This window comes from Nicrophorus vespilloides, unplaced genomic scaffold (assembly GCF_001412225.1).
Source record: "Nicrophorus vespilloides isolate i.1.1-1 unplaced genomic scaffold, Nicve_v1.0, whole genome shotgun sequence".
NCBI lineage: Eukaryota > Metazoa > Arthropoda > Insecta > Coleoptera > Silphidae > Nicrophorus > Nicrophorus vespilloides.
In genome coordinates, this window is record NW_017098535.1 from 15,290 (window position 1) to 33,467 (window position 18,178).

The 18,178-nt window shown below is 31.3% G+C and overlaps 2 protein-coding genes across 2 annotated transcripts; one reads left to right on the top strand and one right to left on the bottom strand.

Annotated features, from left to right (window-relative positions):
* The first annotated feature begins 1,222 nt into the window (after window positions 1-1,222).
* On the top strand, window positions 1,223-11,693 carry LOC108562714. The gene is made up of 3 exons (XM_017921127.1): window positions 1,223-1,296; window positions 8,754-8,865; window positions 11,272-11,693. The coding sequence occupies exons 2-3, from the start codon at window positions 8,761-8,763 to the stop codon at window positions 11,479-11,481; spliced, it is 315 nt and encodes a 104-aa protein (XP_017776616.1). The 5' UTR covers window positions 1,223-1,296; window positions 8,754-8,760; the 3' UTR covers window positions 11,482-11,693.
* A 3,579-nt stretch (window positions 11,694-15,272) lies between these two features.
* Window positions 15,273-17,875, bottom strand: LOC108562713. Its single transcript, XM_017921126.1, has 2 exons — window positions 17,754-17,875; window positions 15,273-15,601 (listed from the first exon to the last, which is right to left on the bottom strand). Exons 1-2 carry the CDS (start codon window positions 17,873-17,875, stop codon window positions 15,364-15,366), a joined length of 360 nt encoding a protein of 119 aa, XP_017776615.1. The 3' UTR covers window positions 15,273-15,363.
* Window positions 17,876-18,178: the final 303 nt, after the last annotated feature.

Genomic DNA, 18,178 nt, shown 5'->3' on the forward strand with positions numbered 1-18,178 from the left:
GAAAAAAGTAATTAAAAAATTGACTAGGAAAAAAAGTCAATACTTATTATATGTAGATCAAATTTTTAAATTTTTTTGTTAAAAAGTCTTCAATATTTTATAAATATTTCACAAATTTACATGCAAAATATAAACAGTTTCTTTGATTAATAACTAATGAAAAACAAAAACTTATAATAATTATATATTTTAAGTAATTCAAAATATTTAGTCTAAACTCATTCTACATTGATTTTAAACAATAAAATTTTATGAAAAACCTAATGAAACCATTAACTTGTAATCAAATTCATGTTGACTAAAATATCAAAAGTGTTTCATCGAGTTTAAACAGTAAACACATCCAAACTCAACGAAACACAAATAAAGATATTGACAGAAAACTAAAACAAATACGAAATAAGATGTGTGTGCGTTTTCTATGAAAGGAAAACCAAACAAACGAATCACGTTTTTCAAGCGCGATTGTCTGCGAATGCGATTACGCCCACATAAATCATCATCATCATCTCTCCCCCAATTTTTCAACGTTCAATCATTTAGGAAATTGCCCACACCGAACGAGATTTATCTGCGCGATTAATTCGCAACGTTTAATAAAAACATCACCGCATCTCGGGGTTACAATGTATGCTTCTTTTTTTTTCATATTTTCGATACCTAAAAAAACAAATCAAATTACACATGAAACAAAACAGAAAAGAAGAATACATAACTGTGACCGTAACGCAAGATTCTTTATTTATAAATGCGATCCGGTTACGGGCATCTCCTTTACCGAATCATAAAGCGCAAAATAATGACTGAATACAACACCTCGTCGACACTAAAAAATAATTATTACGAAAGGTGTTTCATTAACGTTGAGAAAAATTAATATTTCTTTTAAAATTTTCTTTTTTTTTCTATTAATCTGTTGCGTTTCGGAGTTTCTTTTTTTTTGCAATATGGAATTGATAATTGCATTCGCGTTTCGTTTCGGAATTACGTCGCCTACTCGGATGAAAATGATCAAAAGGGAGCAAAAAAAAATGATAATTTTATATATATATATGTATACGTAGTTAGGAATATCGTGGAGGTGCAAAGGAGACGCATATTGATTGGCCGATGGCAGCGTGACGTAACCGCGTCTCTCGTTCCCATTGGTCGGATGGGACGCGTCGCGACGTTCATATAAACGGCGGGCGATCGCGATTTTCTCATTGTAGTTGCAGCCGAAGACAACTGTGCAACAACTTTGACAACCTCGAGCATCCTCCAGTCTCTCACTCACACACATTCTCTCAACGTTCGGTAAGAACCATACACATTTTGATCATTTCAATTACTATTTTTTACAATTATTCATGAAAAAAATTCTTTTAAAAACCTGGCGCATCCACCAAAAAAAATATTACATAACAAATTAAAAAAGTTTTTTTTACTTATTTTTATATAATATTTTGTATTGATTGTATTGAAAATAATAATTAAATTTCCTAAAACAAATGCATTACAAAATTAGAAACAATATATTTCAAACAAATATTTTTAACTTGATAACCCGGCGCATCCACCCTTTTAATACCTCGAAATTGCAATTTATAGCCAAAATTCATTAATTCTTCAACAATTCTTCATTTCTTCTATACTAATTAATTTATTTTCTTCCAAAAATTAAATAAATGATTATAAATTTTTTTTCCCAACAAAATTTGATCAATTTATAATGTAAACCCCGGCGCATCCACCAATTTACCATAGACAACAATAGTCGTATTTTCTTGTTTGCATCATTAATACATAACGATTTTAAAATGAAACAGAAATTTAATGATTTCAAACCCATTGTTAGTTGATTTTAATTGGAAACGCGACTGAAAATCTATAAATAATTATTATTTTGAAACTAATTCATTATAAAACCAATTGCATACTAGCATTATGTTATATTAAAAATCGATTAAAATTTTATTATACGCGAAAATATTGTTATTAGTTCAATTCAATTGCATAAACGCAAATAAAATAAACAATTAGTATTGACCATTAATTAAATATTTAATCAGGCCAATATTTATTTATAATAGTTTAAATTATTCAAATAATAATTGTATTATTATTATTATTTCTTTACAATCATAAACTTGCATTTCTATTAAGTATAAAATATACAATGGGTTAAATGTTGGTTGCTTCATGGAAAATTGAGTATTCACAAACAAATATTGTTGTATTCAAATTATTATTATTATTACAATATGAGCGCTTGGTTAATATATTACGTGAGGAAGGTTTGCAGAATGCATGCTAATATTTAGTTAACAAGTTTTCAATTAAACCACGATGTTGATCTTTTTGTAATTATATTCCTTTCGCTTCTTCGAACATCATGAATTTTACATAGTTTTTGTTAGTTTCTAAACTTCTGCTACGATTAATTTATAAAATCTATAGTTCATTATAAAATTTAATATAAGATTTAGGAAAAACGATTATATTTAGTAAAATTCATTCGATTTATTGAAAATACATAAGAAATTTGTGAAATTAACACATTTTATAACTTTATTGATTAAATCTTATTTAACAAAGAAAAAAAAACAACAAATCTATTCCAAATGAAAATTATTACGTTTTGTCTCTAAAGTATGTAAATTTTACTAACATATGAAAATATATACGTTTCATTACAAACTTATCCAAACTGTTTACAATTTTTATCAACAAGTTATTTCAATATGAAAATATATACGTTTTCTGTAAAACATGAAAATCATCCAAACTATTACAATTTTTCTTATTAAATTTTCAATAATTTCTTTAAATATTATCAAAAGTTATCATAATATAAAAATGTGTACTAACATATGTAAATATATACGTTTCCTTCAAAACACGAAGAACATCGAAATTATTACAAGTTTTCTTATTACATTTTCAATATTTTCTCTAAAAATTATCACAAGTTATCTTAATAAGAAAATTTTTCTAACACAAGATTTCTGCAAAACACGATAAACATTCAAACCATTACAATTTTTATGATTACATTTTTTCTCAATATTGTCAGAAATTATTTTAATATGAAAATTGTACTAACATACGTAAATATATACGTTTTCCTCAAAATACAAAAAGCTTCTAAATTATTACGACTTTTCTTATTACTTTTTAATATTTTCTCTAAAAATTCTCATAAGTTATCTTAATAAGAAAATTGTACAAACACAAGATTTCTGCAAAACACGAAAAACATCCAAACTATTACAATTTCTATGATTACATTTTCATCATTTTCTCTAAATATTGTCGGAAGTTACTTTAATATGAAAATTCTACTAACATATGTAAATATATACGTTTTCTTCAAAACACAAAAAAACATTCAAACTATTACAATTTTAATGATTACATTTTCATTATTTTCTCTAAATATTATCAAAAGTTATTTTAATATGAAAATTGTATTTACGTTATATACGTATAACTAAATATATACGTTTTCATCAAAACAGGAAAAACTTCTAAATAATTACTATTTTACTTATTAGATTTTCAATATTTTCTTTAAATATTATCAAAAGTTATTTTAATATGAAAATTGTGCTAACATATAAAAATATATACGTTTTCATCAAAACATGAAAAACGTCGAAATTATTATTATTTTTCTTAATATATTTTCAATATATTCTTTAAATATTATCAAAAGTTATTTGAATAAGAAAATTTTACTAACATAAGAAAATATATACAATTTCTGCAAAACACAAAAATCATTCAAACTATTACAATTTTAATGATTACATTTTCAATATTTTCTCTAAATATTTCCACAAGTTATTTTAATATGAAATGTGTTACTAACATACGTAAATATATACGATTTCTACAAAAACACAAAAATCATCCAAACTATTACTATTTCAACATATTCTCTAAATATTGTTATTTTACTATAAAATGTTTTACTATCATATATAAGTAAACACAATATTTATTCACTGCAAACAAATTGAATTTGAAAATTTGAATTTCCCACAGCGGAAGCATACATTATTGCTGAATTTTTATTTCGATTCGCATGAATAGGAAACGAGACACAATTATTATAATAATATAGAAATCGAACATTGGAGACTGCATCGAAAAATTTCCACATTTCTACCGGATCGCATTATTCCCATTTTATTTTTTTCATCGTTTTGAGCCGCAAACCGCGCACGAAACGACTCATTCACTCGAATTAGAACTCATCCGGACGAAACGAATATTCGCATTTCTTTTTCTCTGTTTCTTCATTCAAAAACGAGCACACTTTTATTCACGAAAAATGAGAGTTTTTTTTGTCAAACTGAAACAATAGTGAAATTATGCAATAAAAAAATAAAATTTCGCATTAAACAAATACGTAATAATTTTATCATGTTTAGTTTTAAATATTATCTTGAAAATTTTAGGTTTCTCTAAAAATGTCATTGAATCTATTGTAGAAAATTCATTACCTGACGAGAATAATAGCTTTTTACGAAATTCGCTCACCTGCAATTGAAAAATTCAAAAGCTCACTTCCACTCCGCCGGAGCAGTTACGTAATTGCATTCCAATTTACTTAAAACAAGATGCAAATACAAATAAAAGCAGAAGCAGAAGAAAAGGAAATCAGCGTGAGAATCCTGATTAAATTGTTCCTCGCGTTCAAACTTTTATTTCTTGTATTACTTCCAGAAAACAACACTTGACTGCAATTAAACAGATTTTTCCTCTTCATTTGCGCTCTTACGATTATCGCATTTACCTTTAAAAAGAAACCAACTCGCAGAACATCCGGGTGAAAAAAAAAACGCTAGAAAGAGGGATGGACGCGCCGGGTAAAAATATACCTGCTTATTACATTTGTGAAACTTCGTTTTCTTGCTGCAGCAAAGTTTAAATTGTGTTATGATATTTTTTTGGACTCGTAGAGTGAAGATGAAGTATGCAATTTCGTAATATATTGAATTTGGAGAAAAAAAAAAGTGGACGAATCCAAATGTGCCAGTAAAAATTAATACGCAATCTTGACGCGACAGCAATAATACGACCGTTCCAGGATTTTATGGAAGGTGGTCGACATTCGAATGCTTTTAGTCTTAATGGCCATGCAATTAAGATCGGTGTTTGTGGGCCTTGTTTACGCCGCCTACTCTGATGCCATTTATCGCTGTTCGTCATAATAATCATAAGTCTGTATCCGTTTAAACTTCTTCAACTACACCATAAAGTATACGAATTAATTATGTTACATAATAAATTTGTAAAATGAATAAGCTATAAAAATATCCAATTTAAAGTAAATAATGATAGACACGTAACGCATTTTACGAGAAAAGGTATCAAATTTACCTAGTTTCATTTTACCTTGGTTAGTACTAAACTTAATGTAATATTTTTGATGAAAAATATAGAATTCTTGTTTTTTTTTTTCTATCATACAAAAATTTCAATAAATTAATCAATTTCTTCAAAGTGGAAATGTTTTTGATTTCAATTGATTCATGGAATGGAGTGTTTTTTTTAAACGTTGCATTTACAAATAAAATAGAAAAATATTGGTATAAAAGCAGACGAATTGAAACGTTTGAAATGCAGATTTTTTTTTTTTGATAAATAAAGAATTTTCCCGTCCGGATTTTTAAAGTGTTCCACACATTTCCGCCGCTGCGTTTTCGATCATTTAACGTCCGAATAATAAGCGTGTTCTACGATTCAATTAAAAATCCAATAGCTGGAAATAAAAGCGTTTTCCTCCTCGTCCTCCTCCTCCTACCCTCACCGGTCTGCGGATGTAACGGCATTACCGACACCGGGCAAAAAGGAAATGTAAAACACTGACAGCCTCCATTTCCATTTCCACCTTTCAACCGATCCCTGTCTTCTTCTATTTTTCAATCCGCACTTCAATACGTACATTATTCCTATTTTTTACTTTTTTTGGAACGAACCAATTCCTGCACAAAAGGTTAAATCTCCGATACAACTACTAATTACGACGCTTTTCAAAAACGGATTTGCACGCTAAATCCAAACCGAAATCAATTCCCGAATACATCAAATCAGAGAGTCGAACCGAAATTAATTTCTTTCCGGTTTACGGTTACGTTCCAAGTAAATGTTTATCGTTCCAGATTCAGTTTAAGCTCGGTTCAGTTCCGGTTGAAATTTAAATTTCCAATTTCAAATTTTAATTTAATTTTATTTACAAAATTTTACTATTGTTTTCAATAATAACATTGAAAATATAAAAGAAATAAAACTTAATTAGTAACTATTAATTAGTTTGTTCTAATGTTAGTTCTTCAAATTTTCTCTTTTTAGTTGGTGGTTGATTGTTGGTGATTGAGGCTCTATTTTTATTGAAAGAATTCGGAGTATTCAAATAGACTTTGTGGATGTCTATTAATTTAATGCAATAATAATAATTGAACCGAAATTAACAGTAATTAAAATTTCGTTCCGGTTCCGGTTTTTTCAATTGAGCAATTTTTCGTTCCGATTATAGTTACGGTTCAGTTAAAAATTCCAGTAAATTTCGGTTTTCGGTTCAATTTCGACTCTCTGCATCAAATTGAAAAAAAAACAAACAAATAGAGAACAACAACACACAAAAATCAATCAATATTCAAATTAACAGTAATTAAAATTTCGTTCCGGTTCCGTTTTTTTCTCAATTGAGCAATTTTTCGTTCCGATTACAGTTACGGTTCAGTTAAAAATTCCAGTAAATTTTGGTTTTCGGTTCAATTTCGACTCACTGCATCAAATTGAAAAAAAAACAAACAAATAGAGAACAACAACACACAAAAATCAATCAATATTTAAATTAACAGTAATTAAAATTTCGTTCCGGTTCCGTTTTTTTCTCAATTGAGCAATTTTTCGTTCCGATTACAGTTACGGTTCAGTTAAAAATTCCAGTAAATTTCGGTTTTTGGTTCCATTTCGACTCTCTGCATCAAATTGAAAAAAAAATCAAACAAATAGAGAACAACAACACACAAAAATCAATCAATATTCAAATTAACAGTAATTAAAATTTCGTTCCGGTTTCGTTTTTTTCAATTAAGCAATTTTTCGTTCCGATTACAGTTACGGTTCAGTTAAAAATTCCAATAAATTTCGGTTTTCGGTTCCATTTCGACTCTCTACATCAAATTGAAAAAAAAAACAAACAAATAGAGAACAACAACACACAAAAATCAATCAATATTCAAATTAACAGTAATTAAAATTTCGTTCCGGTTCCGTTTTTTTTTCAATTGAGCAATTTTTCGTTCCGATTACAGTTACGGTTCAGTTAAAAATTCCAGTAAATTTCGGTTTTCGGTTCCATTTCGACTCTCTGCATCAAATTGAAAAAAAAAGCAAACAAATAGAGAACAACAACACACAAAAATCCATCAATAATTGAATGTCATTTTCATTTTGGGTTTTTCATTGCAACTGCAGCCCTTTTTTTTTATGGTCAAAAGATAATTCAATTGCGGAGCAAACATTTTTAGGGAAACTGAAAAATCGCGACTGCAACAACATTGATGTAAAATTGAATTACGAAAGCAAAAAACAAATATTGAATCAAATCAATGTCCAGCATCAATTTTTTTTTGATATTATTTCTCTATTTTTTTTGTTTCCAATTATAACTCGACCTTTGGAATAGTTTGAATGTGCACGAGAAAGTTGCCTTGTTAATTATGTTATTCCGCGTTTCGGGTAGTTTCAAGTGGTTCGAAAAAAAAAAATGTTAATCAAAACTTTTGCGAGCGTAAAAAAAATAAAAGATGAAGCGAAAGCTTTTATGGAATACAAAACACGTGTCGCGAATTACATTAGGCTTCAGGAGCGCTCCGTAAAAGGTGTGATAATGCATCGTAATTGGATTTCGAAAGACGCGGGAGAATCAAATTAACATCCGTTCGCTTTAAACCAATTACGCTGCAAGATTTTATAATAAAACGAAAATAATACCAATATTTTAACAAGTTTGATCTTGTGATCTCAGTTTTTTTTTTTGTATCTAGAGACAATAAAGTAACTAAATCTTGTCGGATAACGTCGAAATAAAGTAGATGTAAAGTTAGTTTACGTGCGTCGAAAGGAGATCCGAGTAACTCGAACCGTCTTGACTTATCGTGTGTGAGCGCGTATTCTCGAAGAGCAAACTATAAACTTGCACAGCTCGGAATAAATTTCCTACTTTACATCCAGACTTTGGATACAATGGAACTGTGCTTCATCGATCCAATTCTTCGATATAAAAATATATACAAAAATCAAAGGTTTTCTTATTTTTTGTTGACTCTAATTTCAGGAAAACAACAGCAACTTGTTGCCGAGTTGAACGTAAAAAGAAAATACATAAGCCAGGCGGTATGAAATTAAACATGCTACAGGAAAATGGGAATTCTCTTACCTGACATGTTGACAACAGGTGAAAATTGCGAGCGAACGAAAGAGATTTCTTAATTGGGTCTTCATCTGAAATGATGAATAAGTGTTTAATTAATTGAAACGAAAATTGCGAGGATTAATTGGCTTACGTGTGAAACGTTGAGTCGCAAAATTGAGCAAGTTTAATGGAAACGTTCGAACCCCAAGACAATTCGAATGCAAACTACTTGCCAAAGCGATTCTCCTTGCGGTCACCAACTAATAACGAGCTTTCTGTTTTCAGTTTCCATTAATTACAGTTTGGTGTGTGTAATTAACTGTTTTCTTTTTAATTGCAGTACGAAGATGGTGTGCAACATGGTTTCGTTGATCTCTCGCAGCGTCCTGGTGATGCTGATCGTCTCCTCCTTGGTTTCGGCCAGACCCCAGCATTTCGGCGATTCCAGCCAGGTAAATCCTCGTTGATTCTTTCGATGTCGTTTTCATCATCAGCTTTTTGTCTGTCATTTAATCATCATATTAATAAGTTAAGTTTATTACTAATTAAAATAATTAATTATAGTAGGCTGCAATCAATAAAAACGCTGTCAGTTTAGATCAGCATGTGAGGAATGTTTATAATTGAAATTAATAAGTAATTGCTTACATTTTAAGCTTATTAATTAAATAAATAAAAAATGTAACTCACGATTTTCCATGAAGATTTCTTAGAAGCAAATTTATTTAAAAAAAAAAACACATTATTTGTATAGAAAGTAAATTCGTACTATTCAGTACTATTCGATTATCACATTTTGTTTTATAAGGTTTGACACTTTTTTAACATGTTGCCAACTTAAATACTAATTATAATAATTAATTATAGTAGGCTGCAATCAATAAAAACGCAATCAGTTTAGATCAGCATGTGAGGAATGTTCATAATTGAAATTAATAAATAATTACTTACATTTTAAGCTTATTAATTAAATAAATAAAAAATGTAACTCACGATTTTCCTTGAAGATTTCTTAGAAGTAAATTTATTTAAAAAAAAAACACATGATTTGTATAGAAAGTAAATTCGTGCTATTCGACTATCACATTTTGTTTTATAAGGTTTGACACTTTTTTAACATGTTGCCAACTTAAATACTAATTATAATAATTAATTATAGTAGGCTGCAATCAATAAAAACGCAATCAGTTTAGATCAGCATGTGAAGAATGTTTATAATTGAAATTAATAAGTAATTGCTTACATTTTAAGCTTATTAATTAAATAAATAAAAAATGTAACTCACGATTTTCCTTGAAGATTTCTTAGAAGCAAATTTATTTAAAAAAAAAACACATGATTTTTATAGAAAGTAAATTCGTACTATTCAGTACTATTCGATTATCACATTTTGTTTTATAAGGTTTGACACTTTTTTAACATGTTGCCAACTTAAATACTAATTATAATAATTAATTATAGTAGGCTGCAATCAATAAAAACGCTGTCAGTTTAGATCAGCATGTGAAGAATGTTTATAATTGAAATTAATAAATAAATACTTACATTTTAAGCTTATTAATTAAATAAATAAAAAATGTAACTCACAATTTTCCTTGAAGATTTCTTAGAAGCAAATTTATTTAAAAAAAAACACATGATTTGTATAGAAAGTAAATTCGTGCTATTCGACTATCACATTTTGTTTTATTAGATTTGACACTTTTTTAACATGTTGCCAACTTATAAATAATATTTGTGTATAAATAATTAGTTTGTTTATTACAAATATAAACTATGTTATATTTTTGTAATTATTTTAATTGTAAATTTGGTATTTTCAAATGACGTAACTACATAACAATCATATTGCCAACCGATTTTAATAATTGGTGACGCAACCATTGATACAATTTCCAAAGGTATCTTAAATATAATTACTACAGTAGTGATTTTTATTTAGTCTAAGTTGTATGTGCTTAATGCTTAATTAAATTAGTTAAAGATTTGTTGAAACTGAATTAAGAAAATTAGTATAATAATTAAATTTAATTGTAAACAGTAGTGATTTGTATTTAGTACAAGTTGGAATGTGTACGTGCTTGCATTAAGAAGTAAGCTTAATTGAATTGGTAAAGTTGCATTGAGTAGGAAAAGAAAAGCAGAAACTAAAATAAGAAGTTGAGCTAAGTAGTTTAATTAAAATGCAATCAAGTTTTAATGGTTTTAATCCTGGATTTTGAGGCGGAGACAGGATTCCGGGCGCGCGGCATTTAAAATAGTGTGCAAAAAGGAAAGGGCGGGAGGGATGAGGTAGAGAGGATAAAGAAGTTATAATAATGTTTGATGTTAGTGTTCGCGAATTGCGTGCGCGTGAATACAGTGTGTGTTGATATTCTTGTATCCAGGGATTGTCGGCCGAAGACCTGGCCGGCCTGCTCGAAGATCCGATGGTTCTGGCGTACCTCCGCAAAGACGTCGAGCGAATCCTGGACGCAGCTGGATCGAGCGATTACGAATGGGACACGATGGATATGCCCAGCAAACGTCAGACCAACAGGCTCAAGTGTTACTTTAACCCAGTCAGTTGTTTCTAAATCAAAAACAAAAGAGAGAGCGAGGGAAGGTTTAGAATCTAGTCTCGGTTAATACTTGTTCATCCGCGCCTCCAGCCACGATTACGTTCATTATTGTAATATACTGTTATCGAAGATAAGCTACCAATAAACAATATTCATAGCATTAATCCCCGGTTGTGTTTTGTTTGTTTTGTTCGCTCAATGGAAGATCGAAGCATCATCGTGCATTCATCAAATCCCTGTCATATTCAGTCGACGGATTTTCCGATTCTGTGTTTTCTTTTTTCTCTTTGTTTCAAGGTGTTGGGCGAGCAGGAGTCTGATGGCGGCAACGCTCTTGGATCGCCCGGTTTCAGCGATCTTCAACTGGAGATGTTGGCCCACCGATTGGCCGAATACAACAGAGATCTTCCTGTTGGATGGGAGAGGATGATCAGATCTCCGGAGATGAAGAGGCAGAGCCGTTTCCGTCAATGCTACTTCAACCCGGTCAGCTGCTTCAAGAAGTAAACTTCTGACGCTTCACGATGCACTCTCTCTCACCTGCGACGCTACATATCCAGAAATATTGAATTTTTATCCTTTTCCTTCCCCCAATTATCCTGATTAGAGCATATCCTGCAATGCACCACATGTAACCCAGAGCGTAGTTTATTTATCTATATAGCGTATAACTGTGTTTTTTTTTTCGGAATTTGTAATCAAACGCAAGCTTAGAATAAAGAATATTAGAACATAATTCAAATTTTAATTATTACCCTCAAATTATTATGTTATTTGCAAATCCTTATTAAACTATTTTGACAAAAAAAAAATGTTTCTCCTAATCTGATAATAATCATTGTTTCTATGAAAACAATTGCAATTTAAGTAATTAATGAAGAAGTTTCAAAAAATCAAATTTTTGAAAAATACAATAAAATCGTATTGCTTTTAAGTATTTTAATAAACATATTGAAGACATAATTTAAATTCAAAGCTTAACAATTTCGTCTTCTACTTCTTTTCTTCTCCACACTTCACTTGGCTTGTGCATCTTGCACAATTTCGCCAGCCACTGTTTTTATTATCTGAAGATCTAAGTTACTGGTGTCAGGTGGAAACAAAATAACAACTTTCGAATTGTTAGGAGAGACCTCGAATGTATGATGTAAATTGATATACTACTTTTGTTATCTTAATAAATTTTAAAAGACACGTATAAACTTTTACATTATAGCAGTGGTCGGCAAAGTGCGGCTCCAGAACCGCATGTGACTCTTTGGTTCTTTAAGTGCGGCTCTGGCACAAATATCCATGTAGGCCAGCGGTCGGGGAACCGGGGTAAATTACCCAAAATCGGGTAAAAATGATTTTTTTTTTTGGGTAATAGGGAAATTTTTCTAATTTCATCTTACCAAACCCAGAGAGCGTTTCTCTGACTACTTTTCAGATCTTGATGTACAAACTGTGAATTGGGTTGTAGATCCTTTTAAATGTGAAATTACTAACATACCAGAAGAACCTCCAGGTTTGGCAGAGGCAATTCTTGAACTTCAATCAAAGGCTGCAAAGGCTTTCAAAATTTCACATGAGGAGGCTGTAAAAAAATTGCTGCCATTTGCAACAACCTACTTTTGTGAACAAGGCTTTTACACTCTAATGAACATAAAAACGAAAAACAGAAATCGATTAAACGCCGAAGACTGTATTCAAATTGCTCTTACATCAAAAAGTCCCAATTTTAAAGTAATTATATCAAACATGAAGCAACATCATGTTTCCAAAACCTGAAGGGGGATAGTTTTCTATTAATTTTTGTTTGTTCCAATATAAGAATTTTATTTTGTTTGTCTATTACTATTTGTTACTATTTTCATGTAACTTTTTTTATAAATATGTAAATGCAAATTAATTCAATAAATATTATTTATTTAAAATTTACATTGATTGTTTTCTTTTCAGAATGGGGGGTGGTAATATCGATTTACGCAATAAATATTTTGGGGTAATGGTTAAAAAGTTCCCCGAACGCTGATGTAGGCGCAACAACATACAAACCTGATTTACTCAAACTTTCCAAGGAGATGCAAGCACATTGTTCGCATTAATAAATATTTATTAAGTATGAAATTTAGTTTTATTTAGTGTACTATACAAGCAGATTTGGCTCCCATTTTCTTTTTAAATTGTTGTAATGTTCATATTTGGCTCTTTGGCTAATAAATTTGCTGACCACTGCATTATAGGAATTAATTAGAGCTGTTGTTAACAATTTAAAACAAAATTTGTTTGTATAATATAGGCAACTCTATTTACACGTCTGTATTTTGGGTTGTATACCATATACATACAATCATTTTATTCTTTAATAAATCAATGAATTTCCTACTTTCCCGTCAAATTATTTTAGTATATACGTAAACAATTAATATGAAAATAGATTTGACTACAGTTTAGCTTAATGCAAATCAGAATTGATTAATTCTTTGAGAACGTACTTAGTTCAGACGCATTCCGTATTTACGAGGTGGCGCTGCAAACAGTTATTGACTATTTTCTATTATATAATTTTTGTTATTCCCCATGGTTCCTCTAGGTATCTATAAAAAAACGTCAAGTCTCCGCACTCTCAAGAATACGTTCTGGGCATTCTTTATCCCCATCTCATCTATACAGAGTGGGACTATCTGAGACGAACCTTTGTTCATGTAGAGCTATAGGTGGTGACGAAGACTACTTTGTATCATTTCGAAACACCAACAGTTGCCCACTTCTGTCGAAACCTTCATAGATCAAAACTGCACGGAAGTATATAAGGCCATCATCAATTTTATACAACTAACAACTAACGCCGCTCTTTAACAAAACTATAAACATTCATACAACCTTACTCAACAATTGTTGGTATGCGTACCTCACTGCATTCCATTTAACAAAACAAAACACAGCTACATAACCGATCTGAAGTTCATCCATTTTTTCCTTCTGTTAGGCCACATACACACTGTTGAAACACTAGGTCACAGGTCGAGGCTTTCCAGGGAATTGTTTCCCCCTCGATTTACTGGTTTTGCAGAGGTTTCGACCTGACACTCACCACTTTGCTTAATTATTGTAGATAGTAAATGATCCTACCGACAGGACCCAGCTAAATGTTAAGGAATTTCCAGAAGGAAACTCATTACTGGAAGACGAATTATTGTTATTAATATAAAGAAATTAGCTAATTTTCTTGGTACAACATGAAGATTTATTATTCATTGTCTTCAGTAATAGGTTTAAGTTTAGATTTTCAAAACATAATCATAATGTAAAGTTGGTATAAATAAAAACTAGAGTAAAAGAAACGCTGTGATTATTAATTTATTATTAATAAGGTACAATTAAGTAAATTTATATAATAACAATTTTAAAAAATAAAATAAAATAAAAAATACTGTACAGAAGATAATGAAACATAAAAGAACATAAAAAAAATGCAAGTGTGAACACAGAACAAACAGAAAATAATAATAAACGAATTGTTTTCGCACAGATACATTTAGAAATTTTGCAGGCATCAACGACGTTTCAAAATATTTATTAAAGTTATATAATGGGGGGGAAAGATGAAATAATAAGAAAACAAATTGCGTGTGCGCGTTCATGTAATAAAATACACTAAAAAATACGTATACATGCATAAATATTAAAGTCGATACAAAAAAAAATAATAATATATATATATATAAAGATACAAACAAATGCAATAAATGTATTTTGTTTCGTTTTACGTTTCGTATTCGCGCGCGACATTCGTTAAATATTTGAGCAACAATTTCATTTCTCTCTCTCTATTTCTATGTACATGAATTATTTACATCGTTTACGAAATTAATCGTTTAGTGTATGTGTTTATTTTTTTAAATTGTATACACATAATATGTGCAATCCGGGACTTCTCTTCTCATCGTCACTCGTTATGCGAAACTTCGCTCGTTAAGCGAATCACTTTTCTTACAATTCATTTTGCTCGTTAAGCGAAAGCTGCGTTATGCGAGGTTCCACTGTATTTAAATATATATATATATATATAGTCCGATCTCGATAATGTACTTAAAAGTTAGGAACTATATTGCGAAAATAAAATAATAATAATATAAATAGACAAAGCGATTGTGCTTTTCTTTCGTTTTTCTTTTGTTTTCCCGGGACTAGTTTAATGTATGTATTTCGTTAATTCTTACGTTGCAAATTTACGTACGAAATTATTTTTCTATCAATCAAAGGGGTTTTGAAAATGGAGGGCAGTGTTTGTGATTCCCGTTTTTAATTCTTAATGTTTGTTTGTTTGAGGGTCCACGCTTCTGTTGATCATTTGATGATGTCCATGATGATGATGATGATGGTCTACACACACACAAACACGCATTACGAATTTCCGCCGGAATCCGAGTTGTTTCCTGTTGTGTGTCCGGATTCCGGACTGTTGGAGGTGTGGCAATGGGAGCAGTGCAGACACACGCTGCACGAGCCCAGTTTCTTCGCGAGGACGGATTTCAGCTTCAGCGCCGGACCCAGCTTCATGTTCATCGTGGAGGTGAGATGGTCTTCGGTCAGCAGCGGCAGCCCCGATCCGTCTATCCTCTGCTCCTTGAAGTTCTGCAATTAAAATGTAATTACTAACGAGGATCTTGCCAATCTTCTACTGCTACAGCTACAACTACTATTACTACTACCACTTCCACTTCTTCTTCGGTTGTTGCTTTTGCTGCCGTTTGCTGCTCGCTTTGCCGTTATTTTAATTAACTGCCAAGTGGAGCGTTAAAACATTAAATGGCCAATCATAGAAAGCAGTAGCTCATACATGAACGGCACGCAACGCCACCGAGATTGCCCCCACGATATTAGATCTTTCTCTCCAATTTTTTTTTTGTATTGTCTGCACAATTAGCGATCGCAGCAGCCTTGGAGATAGACAGATAGATCGTTATGCAGTCAATGTATTTTTACACTTTCTTTCGCTTACGTATCTGGGCCGCAATTATTTGCTGATAGCTAAAGCAGCAAGAACAAGAAATTGCAGCAGCAACAAATAAAAAACTTATTCACATATACACTCGGCAACACCTGATTACTAATCACATCGCCGTGAGCTTGAGGCACACTTCCTTATAGACCGCAACCTTTGCAAACGCAAATTTGCATACACACACTCACTCACTCAAATATAACAACAACTAGAATTTCGCTTAATTGCTGCATTGCTTCTGGACATTTCGAAAGTCCCCACGGGGATTTTAGACCACTTAAATATTTCCTCACATTGCATTCAAAAAAAAAGTTCAAAATTGAAACACAAAAACCTTTTTTTTTCAATACAGATTATAATGTTATTATCTAATACAACGGTCGGGGAACCGGGGTAAATTACCCAAAATGGGGTAAAAATGAAAATTTTTCTAATTTCATCTTACCAAACTCAGAGAGCGGTTCTCTGACTACTTTTCAGATCTTGATGTACAAACTGTGAATTGGGTTGTAGATCCTTTTAAACGTGAAATTACTAACATACCAGCAGAACCTCCAGGTTTGGCAGAGGCAATTCTTGAACTTCCATCCAATACTGAAGCACGTTTTCAATTTGAGATCAGAGCAATTCTGTAGTCTTTTTGGTTGTCAAAGGCTGCAAAGGCTTTCAACATTGCACATGATGAGGCGGTAAAAAAATTGCTGCCATTTGCAACAACCTACCTTTGTGAACAAGGCTTTTCCACTCTAATGAACATAAAAACGAAAAACAGAAATCGAAGACTGTATTCAAATTGCTCTTACATCAAAAAGTCCCAAATTTTAAAGTAATTATATCAAACATGAAGCAACATTATTTTTCCAAAACCTGAAGGAGGAAAGTTTTCAATTAATTTTTGTTTGTTCCAATTTAAAAAAAATATTTTGTTTGTCTATTACTATTTGTTACTATTTTCATGTAACTTTTTTTATAAATATGTAAATGCAAATTAATTCAATAAATAATGTTTATTTAAAATTTACATTGATTGTTTTCTATTCAGAAAGGAGAATATAATAAAAAGTATATTCAGTATATGAAATGCTCCTTTCACCAAAGATCTTTCTCCACTTTCTGACTGATCTATGTGCGTAAACTTGGGAATTCCGACTTTCGTTCAGATTTACTAAACACATTACACATTTATCATAGCCCGAGTTCACTTTTGAGTTATTTAATATACTACAACGGCAAATGCACTTGAAAGCTTCCTTAAACTTAATGTAATATCTCCATGAATACTGCATGTTATTTCATATTTCAAAGAGTTTTAGTTTGTGTAAACTTTGCCAAATCAATTCTGTATTTGATTTTAAGCTCATTAATATCATCAATCAATCAATTATTGAATTAAAAGATCTGGTGTAAATCTGTTCAAAATCAATTTAATTGACGCAGGTAGGAAGATTGATGTTGTTGGGAAATAGTTATGATAATAGTGCACGGTGATAAGTGCGGTGCAGATGAAGAAGGTTGGAATTAGATGTATTCGGTGAGTGTACGTTTTCTTTGGCGGAGAGTGCTCGTTCGTTCCCTGCGCTCGCGGAGAGCGGTTACTAACTTGCGTTGATAGTTTACGACATCGTTAAAATCAACTACATGTTTATCAGATGTGTTTATGACGGCATGTGTACGGATTATTTATAGCAGGCATTCCCCTATATAGAGCTGCAATCATACATGCATTTATATAATATACATATTTTATTCATTCGCTTATTTCGTGCGAGCGATTTGCATATAAATTTACAATGCCTGCTGCTCCTTCTTCTCGCTGCAGGAGCAAATAACAGCAGCAGCAAATACTTGTTGCTGCAACAGGATGAGACGTAGATGGACACATCCGGAAGTGTCACGCTCGTGCGCCGTCATCTTTCCGTTTTGCATGAGCTGGGAAGGCGGGAGGGATGGATGGAAAAAAGCGTCCGCTTCCGGTTGATTGTGATCTAAACAGGGTCTAGTATCGCGGTGGTATCTCGTGTAGGTAACAAGGTAATTAGAGAAAGAGCGCGCTGGATGTTAACATGGCGCTATGGCACGGGTCTACACCATAATAATAAGATTCGTGTTCATGGAGCACGCATTCTCATTACGTCCTTCGGACCCGAAGAAGCCATTTACTAAAAAAAAAATATTTATATACTTGCATACCTACAACAGCTCAAAATAGACACT